At 37.9% G+C, this 13,967-nt stretch overlaps 1 protein-coding gene across 1 annotated transcript in view; it reads right to left on the minus strand.

The window, feature by feature from the left end:
• Positions 1-13,967, minus strand: part of traip (TRAF-interacting protein) — a 72,775-nt gene that overhangs the window by 47,347 nt on the left and 11,461 nt on the right. The window contains exons 5-8 of the mRNA XM_073072651.1: positions 10,872-10,911; positions 7,872-7,999; positions 7,660-7,754; positions 2,920-3,033 (exon numbers count right to left, since the gene is read on the minus strand). Of these exons, the coding sequence (XP_072928752.1) occupies positions 2,920-3,033; positions 7,660-7,754; positions 7,872-7,999; positions 10,872-10,911 (377 nt within the window). The remainder of the gene's footprint in view (positions 1-2,919; positions 3,034-7,659; positions 7,755-7,871; positions 8,000-10,871; positions 10,912-13,967) is intronic.

A 13,967-nucleotide genomic window follows, 5' to 3' on the forward strand; every position in this document is an offset into this window, starting at 1 on the left:
GAAGAATGGGCTGAAAGATGGCAAATGGAGTTTAATGCTGATAAGTGTGTGGTGCTACATTTTGGTAGGAATAATCAAAATAGGACATACATGGTAAATGGTAGGGCAATGAGGAATGCAGTAGAACAGAGTGATCAAGGAATAATGGTGCATAATTCCCTGAAGGTAGAATCTCATGTGGATAGGGTGGTGAAGAAAGCTTTTGGTATGCTGGCCTTTATAAATAAGAGCATTGAGTATAGGAGTTGGGATGTAATGTTAAAATTGTATAAGGCATTGGTGAGGCCAAATTTGGAGTATTATGTACATTTCTGGTCACCAAATTATAGGAAAGATGTCAACAAATTAGAGAGAGTACAGAGGAGATTTACGAGAATGTTACCTGGGTTTCAGCACCTAAGTTACAGAGAAAGGTTGAACAAGTTAGGTCTTTATTCTTTGGAGCGTAGAAGGTTGAGGGGTGACTTGATAGAGGTATTTAAAATCACGAGGGGATTAGATAGAGTTAACGTGGATAGGCTTTTTCCATTGAGAGTAGGGGTGATTCAAACAAGAGAATTAAGGAGCAAAAGTTTAGGGGTAACACGAGGGGGAACTTCTTTACTCAGAGAGTGGTAGCTGTGTGGAACAAGCTTCCAGTAGAAGTGGTACAGGCAGGTTCGATTTTGTCACTTAAAAAAAATTGGATAGGTATACAGACAGGAAATGAATGGAGGGTTATGGGCTGAGTGCAGGTAGGTGGGACTAGGTGAGAGTAAGCGTTCAGCACAGACTAGAAGGGCTGAGATGGCCTGTTTCCGTGCTGTAATTGTTATATGGTTATATATGGAATATTAAAATATTAAATTGGAGCACAAGGATTTTTTGAGAACATTTAACTGTATCTTTCCATAAAAATACCGCATTGTGATCAATTCCATTTGTCTATATATTTGACTACTTATATATATTGTATATTGCTCATACTTCAAAGAGCAACATATGCTGAATTAATTTTGAGATTCAGAAAACAGCACGGGAAAAGGCCCTTTGGACCCAGGATATTGTGCAGAACTAATTAAATGTAATTAAAAGCCTAATAAACTGGGCCATTCTACCTACACAGGTCCATATCCTTCCATCTCTGCACATTCACGTGCTTATCTAAGAGCTTCCGCAGTGCACAGCACACTTCTTCCAGGCACTCTTATTCTCTGTGTAAAAAACTTGCCTTGCATATCTCCTTTTAACCTGTCTCACCCTAAATGCATGCCAGTTAGTATTAGACATTCTTCAACTCTGGGGAAAAGATATTGGATGTCTGTCCCATCTAATCCCTTCAAAATCTGATAAACTTCTATCAGGTTTCCCCTTTGTTCCTACCACTCCAGAAAAAACCCAAGTTTGTCCAACTGCCCTGGCGGCATCCTGTAAACATGCTCAGCACCCTCTCCAAAGCCTCCACATCCTTCTTTTACGTCAAATACCAGGAGGCACAATTTTAAGGTGATTGGCGAGAAGTATGGGGGGGGTGGGGGATGTCTGAGGCAAGTTCTTTATATACAGAATGTGATGGATGCTTGGAACACGCTGCCAGGTGTGGTAGATTGGTAGGGACATTTTAAGAAACTCTTAGATAGGCATATAGATAATAAGAAAATGGAGGGCAATGTAGGAGGGAAGGGTTAGATTTATCTTAAAGTAGATTAAAAGTTTGGCACATTGTGGGCCGAAAGATTTGTACTGTGTTCTAGTTTACCAAGTTCTATGTTCTAATGGGGTAACCAGAACTGACTGTCAAATCCAGAGCTCTATAAAGCTGCAAAAAGAATCAAATTCTCATTATTAAAAACAATGTGACTGTTCAACTTAAAATGACTGACTGCTAATGTGCTAAGTAGAGTGATACAGTATACTGCTACATTCATTCATAGGCTCCATTGAGAGACTAGGATTTGTACCCTAAACAGTGTTTCCAATCTGCTGGATAATAGCACTGTACAGTTTTGGAGACCTGCATGGCAACAGCAGACCCTGTTGTATCTGTAAATGGAATTAACAGTGTATGTACATTGTTCTTCTCTTCCTTTAAGTGCTTACTTCTCTCCATATTGTTTGGAGGTCTCTGCAGAGATTTTTAGGTTGTACTATGATCCTAAGGCATGGGAAGTTCAGTCATCTTTGTTTCTGAAGAGTCTCAGCTCAGGAAAGTATAAATACTTTTCAAAATTTACTAGTGTTGTCCAAATGAAAGGAGATCTATTATCAAAGTTTATTTAATGCACTGACAGGCATTATTATTAGTAACCTTTCTAAACTCAAATAGCCGCATTAGAACCTTTTTTTTTCTTGTTTCTCTTTCGTGCATCTGAAATAAGCTCATTAAATTAAAACATAACTACCACACATGATCCTTTTAAGAGTTTGAGGATCTTGTTGGTGGACACTTGGACTGTTATATCTTTTATTCTCCAAGTCCTTCCACTTTATACTTTGAGGGCATAGGTTTACATGGGCAAAGATAATGTGTGTTTCTCCAAAGTTTAAGGAACAATTTTGTTGAACAAGACAATTGCATTGATGATTGAATCTCCTTCAATCCCCATAAACAAGTGTTCTTAGTTTGTTTATAGTCAAGGTAAGATCCCCCAAGAACAACTTTTTCAAATCCGTTTTAACCACCTGCCTTACCTCACTCCAAGGTGAAGCACAATGACATTTCCTACAGCAACTTTCACTGCAGATTCTGGCTGAAGATTTCCTTAATGTATCAGAGCTGGTAAAAAAAATAGTAGACTGCATGGATTCGTTTTAGTGAGGAACTGCATTGTATGGACTCAAAACTTAGGGTCTGCCACAGCTTAAAAAAATAGATTCTCCATCCTTAGTCTGCTGACTAAACCATTCGTATTATTTGAAATAGAAAACTTTCTTTCTTACTTTTTTAAGGAAATACAGTAAATGGACAGCTGCTCTATTGCGGATTGTCCTACTCCAACTTCCCGGATCATTTCTTCAACTTCTGGCCTCTGGGTTTGAAGCAACAGCTGAATACTGGAAAAACAAACATTGGCCAGGTTACGATTTCATGATTTGACAGTTGATTTCACCAGCACAAATAAAAGTGGAGAAAGTTACTCAATTTTGTCTGTCAAATGTTACTTAACCGTATTGACATGCAGATTCTCAAGTTAGAATTTTGGGCCACACTGGATTAGCTTATCTTATGAATAAATGGGAGCTGCCAGCATTCCTAAATTGCATGTCACCTGAGCCTCTTATTCTTGATTTAAGATTTTGTCTATGAGAATAATCATAGATACAAGGGAAGAGGTCAGCAATCAGGATGGTAGCTCACACCATTATGCGCGGAACATGTGGGTTTTCTGGCCATGAACAAGGCTTTAAGTCTTCAGAATAAAATGGGGAAAAGTTGATAAAGAACCGGATAATAGGTGGAGCATTGTTCTAACTGGGAGCAAGAAATAAACTTAAGACACCTGACCTGTCTCAAGATTTAGGTTTACTTATTCAGTCTATTCTACTGTGCATTATTAATTATTTAGCAGTTACAATAATTTCTTTTTATATAAAATTAACCTCCACATATAAACCCTCCTCTAAAGTGCTTAATTTACAAGGTGCTTACACCGCTGACACACACTTGTCCTTCTCAACCTCATACTCCTGCCTTTTATCCATAACCTTTGACACCCTCATTATCAAGAATCTATCAACCCCCTCATTACATATACCCAATTACCCTGGCCTTACCTGAGGTAATGAATTTCACAGATTTACCACCCTCTCACTAAAGGAATTTCTCTGCATCACTCTTCTAAAGCGATAGCCTTATATTCTAAGGCTATGTGAGAATTGTTTTATGTGCTTAACAAAAGCTGCAGCTTTTTACTTCCATTATGAACAGACCAAAAAAGCAGTATCCTTACACTGACATGTCAGACATTGTCTCTTAAAGTGAACACAACAACTCAATGACAATGTTTGTGAATCATGTAGAACAGTTTCTATGATGAACAATAGGTTTCATCTGTCACCCATTCATTCCCCAACACCCTCTGTCCAACACTCCGCCACTACAGGAAACATCCTCTCCCATCCACTTTATATTTGATAAGTTTCAATGAGATCTCCCCTCATTCTTTGAAATTCTAGTGAGTAAAGGCCCATCAACTGCACTTCATACATTAACCCTTTCATTCCCAAGATCATTCTTGTGAACTTCCTCTGGACCCTCCCTAATGCCAACACATTCATTTGTAGATATGGGGCCCAAAACTGCTCACAATACTTCACATCACCATGTCTTACAATTTGCCAATAAAAAGGGCACAAAAATACGCTTCATTATTTTGTGACAATAAAGACCAACATACATTCCTATAGTATGTCACAATCTAATGTGCCTCACAGCTGTAAATGATGTTACTGCTGTAATATAGGACACAAGACAATTGACACACTGCAATCTCCAGCAGAGCAGTTTAATAACAACTGCATGAGCTGTTTATCAGACACTGATGTACCAGGGAGAGCTCCCATGATCTTTTTCAAATTATTGCTGCACGATCTTGTACATCAGAGAGCAGATGGTGCCTCAGTTTAAAGTGGTTTTGATAATTATTGTAAAAAAAATTAACTTAATTATTCTAAAACTTTCCTCACTCTTATTTTTGGCAGAGGAAAAAAATTCATAGCATTTTGAAACAGGAACAGAAAATCATGGCAACACTCAGTAGATTAGACAGCACCTGTGGAGAGAAAAACAGAATAAATCTTTCAGAGATATGATCTATTGTCAAACTAAGAAAAGTTAGAAACCAAGCACAGATTAATTGAAGCAGTAGAGAGAACAAAGATGATGTTTGTGATACACTGGAGATGAAGAATGGGACAAAAGGCAGCAGAGACAGCTGAGAATGGTGATTTGTTTGATTTACCTGAATAAAGACAAAGAAAAAGAACTAGGATGGAACTATGTGATACAAGATCTTGCAGTTGCCAGATGACAGAGAATACTTTCACTATCCCGTAGTTCACATAGCATTTTCAGAGAAAGTAAAATAAACATTAGTGGAGAGATAGAGAACTGAAGTGAAACAAGTAGAAGCTAAGGATTATCCTTGCAAAGCAAGCAGAGGTACTTTACAAACTGCCATCTGACGTGTTCAGTTTTTCCAATGTAGGGCAACCAACATTATAAGCACTGAATTCAGTACACTAATTTGGAAGAGATTCAAGTGAATCTGTCTCTTACCTGGAAGGAACATTCAAGGTAAAGGGGGATTTGATATTTAGAGAAAACAGAAAATGTTTGGAAACTCAGTAGTTCAGGCAGCATAAGCAGAAAATGAAACAGGTACCATTTCAGGTCTGAGGCCCTTCACTTGAACTGAGGAAGAGAGAAATGTGTTAGTCTAGGTAATAGGGAAGCCAGGAGAGGCCAATGAGAAGAAAAAGGATTTTGTTGTTGGTGAAGAATGAAGCATGAACCAGGGTGTCACAGAGAGAACCAGCCCTATGGAATGTTAAAAGGGGAGAAGGAATGATACAAATGCTGGTGATATTGTATTGAATGTGGCAGAAATTAATGAGGACTGCATGGGGAGGCTGGTGGGATGGAAGATAAAGACATGGAAAACTCTATCCTTGAACTCAGCGCAAGAACAGTGAATGGTATAGCCAGTACAGGCCCATCGGTTTTGTGCTGAACCTTTAACCTACTCCAAAATCAATCTAACACTTCCCTCCCTCATTTCCCTCCATTTTTCTTTCATTCATGTGTCCATCTCAGAGTCTCTTAAATTTTCCTAATATATTTTCTTCTACCAACACCTCTGGTGCTCTGTGCACCAACTTGTGTAAAAAAACCGACCTCTGACATCTCCCCTACAATTCCTCCCGACACCTTAAAGTTATGCCTCATTGTATTAGACATTTCAGCTCTGGGAAAAAAAAATCTCTGAATGCCCACTTGATTTTTGCCTCATGTCAATTTATAAACTTCTATCAAGTCACCTTTCATCCTCCTCTTCGCCAAAGAGAAAAGTCCTAGCTTGCTCAACCCTTCCTCATAAGATATGCTTTTTAGTCCAGGCATCATCCTGGTAAAACATGTCTCTACCCTTCCTAAAGCTTCTACATCTTTCCAATAATGAGGTAACCAGAACTGAACACATTACTCCAAGTAAGGTCTAAACACAGTTTTATAGAGCTGCAACATTACCTCCTAGGTCTTTAACTCAATCCCCTGACTAATAAAGGCACCATATGCCTTCTTAACCACCCTATCATACCTTCAGTTCTAATCAAAAAGCTCCAAAGCCTCCTTACTTCCCTCTGCAACTGGATCCTTGACTTATTCATCAGGAGACTTACAGCCTTTGCAGATCAGAAATAACACCTCCTCGCTGAAAGTCAACACTGGTACCCTCAAGGATGTATGCTTAGCCTACTGCTCTACTCTGTCTACACCCATGATTGTGTGGCTAGGCACAGCTCAAATACCATCCCTAAATTTGAAAATGACACAAGTATTGCAGGTAGAATTTCAAATGCTGAGGAGGCATACAGGAGCAAAACAGATCAACTGATTGAGTGATCACAGCAACAACTTCAGTAAGACTAAGAAGGGATTTATGGACTTCAAGAAGTAGTAAAGGGAACATGCATCAATCCTCATCGAGGGATCAGAAACAGAAAGTGTGAGCAGTTTCAAATTCCTGGGTGTCAACATCTCTTAGAATCTATCCTGGACCAAAAATATTGATGTGATTACAAAGAAGGCATGGCAACAACTATATTTCATAAGGAGCTTAAGAAGAATTGGTATGTCATCAAAAATACTCTCAAACTTCTACAGATGAACCATGGAGAGCATTCTAACTGGTTGCATCACAGCATGGTATAGAGGGGCCACTGCACAGGATCAAAAAAAGCAGCAGAAATTTGTTAACTCAGCCAGCTCCTTCACGTGCATTAGCCTCCCCCAGCATCCAGGACACCTTCGAAAGGCGATGCCTTAAAAAGAAGCATCTATCATTAAGGACCCCCATCACCCAGGACATATCCTCTTCTCATTGCTACCATCAAAGTGGTGGCACAGGAGCCTGAATAGCTTCTTCCCCTCCACTATCAGATTTATGAATGGACAATGAACTTATGAATGCTACCTCTCTTTTTGCATTATTTATTTCCATTTTTTATATATACTAAGTACAATTTTTATTATTAAGCATTGCAATGTACTACTGCCGCAAAACAACAAATTTCACGACTACGCCAGTGATAGCAAACCTGATTTTGATCTTGATATCAAATTGCACTTCAACTTTGAACAACATCTAAGGACATGGACCACAAGACCCTTCTTAATAAAATCACTACTCAATGTGACTTTGAATTCAAAGTGATTTACAAGCAATGCATAATAACAAACTTCAAATGCTTAATTAATAAATTAATATGAAGCTAGACAACTGTAAGGGGGAAATTAGTCAAGAACTGAGCCGAAAAAAAATTGATAGAATGATGGGAGAGTCCATGTCCACCATAAATACAAGCAAAACCTGTTGAAGATAATGAGGATAATATGCTGTATGTTTGGCACAATTAACCAAAATAATCTACAAAGCTGTTATAAAAATTGTGTCTCCGTACTTCTGCACAGTTTTCAATTTCTGTTGAAGCCTGCGTGCCTCCTCCTTTGCAGATTTTGAGTCATCTCCCTGCTGTTCCAGCTTTCTCACCTGCTTCTGTGAAAATAAAACCCTTTGTCAATGTAAAGAAAGATTAATGCACCAATGAATCAGTGCATGCAGGTGGATCACAGTCCAATAAGGCAAGTGAAAACAAATGTACGTATAGAATACCTTGAGAGTTGAACACAGTATTTCTGCCTCATTCAGTTCCTTGGTTAAAGACTCTATTTTTTCATTGCGTGTATCCAGTGTGCTCCTCAGTGTATCAATAATTGATTGTTGGTCCTTCTTTTCTTTCCCTGAAACCAAATGTGAAGGTCAAGAGCAGACAAATACTCTAACTTTCCTAATGCAAAACACAAATAATATCATTTACACAATGAACTTTACTTAGGACACACCATTTAACACATCCCTTGAAGGCAATCCTTACAAATTCAAAAGAGCTTTCGGGTATCTGCTCTAATCTCTAGCAAGTCAAATTTTATTTGATATCACTCCTGCAAAGTGCCCTCGTTGTTGTTGCATTAAAGATGTTGTAGAAATATGAGTTGTATGCAACAATACCATAGCACTATTAAAAAAAAGTGCACAAGATTGTTTGGTATCTTGAACTGACGCCCGTATCTCAAACAACGTTACCAGAGCTATCTCATGTTATTTCCTGTCTTAGGGATATTTAATTTCCTTTTAGTATAATTTGAAAAATAATTTAGTGTTTTGAGGCAAAATGAGTTCACCACCACAAAAAGATCAACTGTATGTAAATTCAATCTATTTTTATTCCTCAGATCATCGCTAAGATATCAAACTAGACATTGCTAATTCACTGCTCAAGAATCACAAAGGCTGGGTGTCCCAAGATTTAGAATAGAAAAGTACCAGATCAGAAGATAATGAATGAAGATTTATGTATTCATGATGCCAATCACAGAATGGGAAATCTTTTTCATTTACAAGGACAGTGTCCAATTTTCAGTGCACCAATAAAAACATGTCAAAAGCATTACAATGGTTATGAAATATTTCAGAACACCATTGGAACAAGAAATGGGCTTTATGAATAAAATAACCCTCTTTGATGAAACAACATTGCATATAGATTCTGATCAGCCTTCTTTGTGCCTAAACTACAAAGAGCCAGTTGTCAAATTCGAAGTAAAAATGCAAATTCAAAGTAAATTTATTATCAGAGTATGTATATGTTACCATATACGGCAACACCTTTGCTTGCATCTTTGGAAACAGCTCATTTAATATCTCTATTTTTCCCTTTTAGGGTTCCTTTGAAGACCCTGACCTGGAGTTACACGCTGACTATGGTTCTTTGCGGGAATGGGACCTGTTCTTGGGGTTTCACAACTGGCCATTGTTCGGCATGCCAAGGGCTCAGCCTAAGAGCTCCACTGGCCTTCAGAAGACTGATTTTTCGTGGCTCTGAAGATGGGAGAATCGGAGGTCAGTGTCCTACAGAAGACTGGCATGTCGTGGGAGATAGAAGATCTAAGGCTGTGAGCTCAGAGACCCATGATATTTGGGCACAGAGTTGGGAAAAAGCGACACAATGAGCTTTTAATGTCGTAAACCAGTGATTTGTTTGTTAAATTTCCCCTCACGCTGTGAAATGGAGACACCTCTTTCTCCCTTATTAGGGAGAGAGAGGGAGAGCCTGTGGTATGTCAAATACCAGGTGAACAATGTAGTCTTTGGAATACTGCAAGTCTGTGTCTTTGCTGTTGCCTTGCTCACACTTGAGTGCTCGGTGGCGGGTGCTGATGCCTTTTTTTTTGCCGGTGGGAGAGAAGGGAGATTGTTGCTTGCTGCCACTTACGCACGGGAGGGAGGGGAGCTGGGGGGGGGGGGGGGGACTTTGGGGTTCTAACGTTTAACTGTCATTCATTCTTTGGGGGCACTCCACTGTTTTTGTGGATAGTTGCAAAGAAAAACTATTTCTGGATGTATACTGTATACATTTCTCTGACATTAAATGTACCTTTGAAACCACTGAGATTCATTTTCATGCAGGCATTTACAGGAAAAAATATAATAAAATTTTATGAAAAACTATACAACAATGGACAACGACTGACAAACTGTGTAAATAAAAATAATACTGGGTTGTAAATGAGTTGTGAAGAGTCCTTGAAGGTGAGTCTGTAGCATGTAGAACCAGTTTAGAACAATGGTTAATGAAGTTTCGAAACCTGATGGTTGTACAGTAACAACTGACGAAACTATGAGACAAAATTTGAATTGTTAGGTTATCAATTAAAGCTAAAGCATTTGGAATTTGGAATAACTCTTGGAAATATATAGAAGTCCCTGAATGGTTGAAATCTATCGGTATTTGTCAAACTTAGGGATGGGTTATAAATATTAAATTGGGTTTTCTCAGGATTATTGTTTCTAATGTGAAAGTCTGATTGTTCTTACTGAGTTCAAAATGACCAACTGAAATAGAAATTAAATCAATAGAACCAATACTATATGATATTATGTGGTCAAGCTCAAGAACACAAATCAGAGAAGATCATAATTAAACTGCAATGCCAGGTCCAGATTACGCTTTGAGTACCATACTCTTCTTTGACTGCTGTTTTATACCCTACTCCTTGCAAATCAGAAAATAAATATTAGTAGGGATCTGCCACTTATGCACAGATAGAGCATATCAGAAAAGTGGTTCAAGCTCACCATTCTCCACATGGCAAGATTAAGATGTGACATTTGTCATTTGACGGAGTGTACTGGACAGATGGAACTTCCTACATTTTAAAGCCAGTAACATCAACAGTATTATCGGGTTGCATTATCAGCCTTTTGAAATACTAACAAGTAGCATATTAAATAAATAAATGCAGAAGCAGTAATTAAATATAGGTTAAAGGCTTCAAAGATTTAAGGTGCATTCTATACGTCATAACTTTTCATCATTTTTAGTCAACGTACCATATGTAAAGACAAATCAGTCTTTAAAAAAATCAACTTAAATGGTCACTATGTTTAGATAGACATACCTCTGTAGATGTCATATCCGTATTACTTAAAACTTAAAAAGCATGTGGCACAATTTACTGGATACTGTAGCCCATTCTATTTTGTATTTGTTGTACATTTCACAATTATGCTTCAACATACTGAAGAACATAATACAACAAAATGTGAGCTCACCTTTCAGTAACAGCTGAGTTTTGACACTGTCCAGCTCATTCTGAAAGTTTACAAGAATTAAGATTTCAGTCAATACACAGAACACATCAGTAAGGATTTCACAAACTACATATTAACTTTGAAAACACAAATCAAATTACCGTATATGCTGTAAGTGCTTGATGACACCATGCTGTCACATTGGTCCAAGTAAAACTGACAACCAGGCCTTAATTTATATTCAGCAAATTATTTCAGATTTTATATAAAAATTGTTACATGTCTCTACAACAATTAAATTGAGAAATAAAATATAATAGGGACATTTTCATTATGCACAGCTACTATTTCTTTATTATTTAAAAATCTGAATACTGAAAAATCACAAATTAAAATAACTTCTAACCAAGTTGACAAACGAGAAAATCTCCAGATGCTGGAAATCCAAGCAACACACACAAACTACTGGAGGAACTTAGTAGGCCAGGCAGCATCTATGGAAGAAAGTACAGTTGACGTTTTGGGCCAAAACCCTTCGGCAGGACTGGAGGAAAAAAGCTGAACAGTAGATCTGAAAGATCGGGGGAGGGCAGAGAGTAACACCTTATATTCCGTTTGGATAGCCTCCAACCTGATGGCATGAGCATCAATTTCTCAAGCTTCCAGTAATGTCCCTCCCTCAACATTTCCCATCTCCTTGTCCCTCTTGGTTATCTCCTTGCTTGTCCATTGCCTCCCTCTGATACTCCCCCTCCTCCTCTTTCTTCCATGGGCTTCTGTCTCTTTCACCAATCAACTTCCTAGATCTTTGCTTCATCCCTCCCCCTCCAAGTTTCACCTAGCGCCTGGCATTTCTCTCTTCCTCCCCCAGCCTCCTCAGCTTTTTTCTCCAGTCCTGCTGAAGGGTTTCGGCCCAAAAACGTTGACAGTACTTTTTTTTCCATAGATGAGGCCTGGCCTGCTGAGTTTCTCCAGCATTTTGTATGTGTTGCTCTAACCAAGTTGAGTGTGCTAGGCAGCACCTGCACACTTTTCAGTAAAACTAAATCAAATTCCGAGTCATTGACTCAGTTTCTCTAGCCATTTGATATTTCCAGCAATAACAGTTTATATTTCAGGTTTTCAGCATTTGCCAGGTGTTCAATTTATTACTTAGTTTTAATTAAAAATTCCCAATATTCACATTTATTGCTTCAACATTAGACCTCAACAATTATTATTTGATTTCCTTGCAATAAATGTACTTAAAAGCTAATGTATAGAAATCACTACGTGGCCATTTATTTTCACTCCTGCATCCATCCTTTGAATTGATCCATGTACAGTTCACAGCTCTATGGAATCAATCCAGTTAGAAGCAGTGACCTTTCCTGTAAAGTGGACCAAATGGTGCCCAGGCCTTTGATGCACATCCACAAACATTGTCAAATATCTTTAAATCTTTTTACTTCTCTTTGATGACCAGAGATGTTTAGAAGCAATTCAGATTAATAGAAAAATAAATAAAAAATGTGCTTAAATAAATAATTAGTTTAAAAACAGAACTAGTGAAATAAATAAACCCCAATACCTGCACCTGTGGTCTCTTTTAAATGAATGAGACCATGGTACTTCTACCATCTCAGCACATTTGAGCTTTGTGGCTGGATAATATGTGTGGAGGAGCAGACACCTTTTATGTTTCAATGTATAGACTCAGTAGTCAGATACAAGCTGACCTGCAAAGAGGACATCACCAACCAACTTCTATGGAAATTTCAACTGGGGGGGGGGGGGGGGAGGGGGGGTCAAGTAGATATTTTCCCAAACTGCCCATTGGAAAACAAATTAATTAAAATCAACTAAAATTTGAAATGAATACCAGAACCCTTTTCTGGTCACTGCAGGATTGTCACTACATCAATCTTACAACAATATGCTGATTTCTATTTCTTGAACATTAGGGTTCCTTAATTGTAAATTTTTGCCAGTGTAAAATCAATAAACTTGACTTTGAAAATCAGTTAGTTTAATTATTTAGTAAACTATTTACACGGAAAGACACTTTCTTAAATTCTTAAAAGGTAATTTTAACATAAAAATAGCATAGCTGATCCAAACAAAAGTGGCACCTTGCAAGTTGATCTTTACAGAATTTATTGAAAGTTAGTCATAGAACACTAGTACAGAAACCAGCCTTTTAGCCCATCTAGTCAAGGCCAAACTATTAATCTGCCTATTCCCATCGAATGCACCAGGACACAGAGCCCTACATACCTCTACCTATCCAAATTTCTCTTAAATTTTGAAATTGCCCTGAATCCACTGGCAGCTTGTTCCACACTCTCACAACTCTGAGTGAAGTTTCCCCTCATGATCCCCTTAAACATTTCACCTTTCACCCTTAATTCATGAACTCTAGTTGTAGTCTTACCCAATCTCAGTAGAAAAAGCCTGCTTGCATTTACCCTGTCTACACCCCTCATAATTTTGTGTACTTCTATCAAATCTCCCCTCAATCTTCTATGTTCTAGGGAATAAAAACTTAACCTATTTAACCTTTCTCTATAACTCAGGTCTTCAAGCCCCAGCAACATAAAATTTTCTCTGCATTCTTTCAACCTTATTTACATCTTTCCTTTTAGGTAAATAGGAAACTGCAAAACTGCATATAATACTCCAAGTACAGCCTCACCAATGTCTTTTACAATTTTGACATAACAACCCAACTCCTGCACTCAATACATTCATGAAGGGCAAAAACTTTCTTTACAATGCTTTCTAACTGTAACATCACTTTCAAAGAATTATGGATTTGTATTCCCAGATCCCTCTGTTCTACCATACTCCTCATTCCCTACCTCTCGCCATACCCTGGTTGGTCCTCCCCAAGTGTAACATTTCACACTTGTCTGCATTAAATTTCATCTGCCATTTCTCTTTCTTTTTAAATCTTTTTATTAAATTTCAAACAAACATAAGAAGAAAATCAGCAAATACAGAGAGCTTGAGAGTACATAATTAATAAGGCTGGAATGCAAATACAAACAGTTAATAACCCAAATATAATAACCTCCCAAACTCATAGTGTATTACAAAAATGGAAAAAAAACAAAAGAAAGTGCTAACCTAACCGAC

The sequence above is a fragment of the Hemitrygon akajei genome, chromosome 19 (genome assembly GCF_048418815.1).
Source record: "Hemitrygon akajei chromosome 19, sHemAka1.3, whole genome shotgun sequence".
NCBI classification, from domain to species: domain Eukaryota; kingdom Metazoa; phylum Chordata; class Chondrichthyes; order Myliobatiformes; family Dasyatidae; genus Hemitrygon; species Hemitrygon akajei.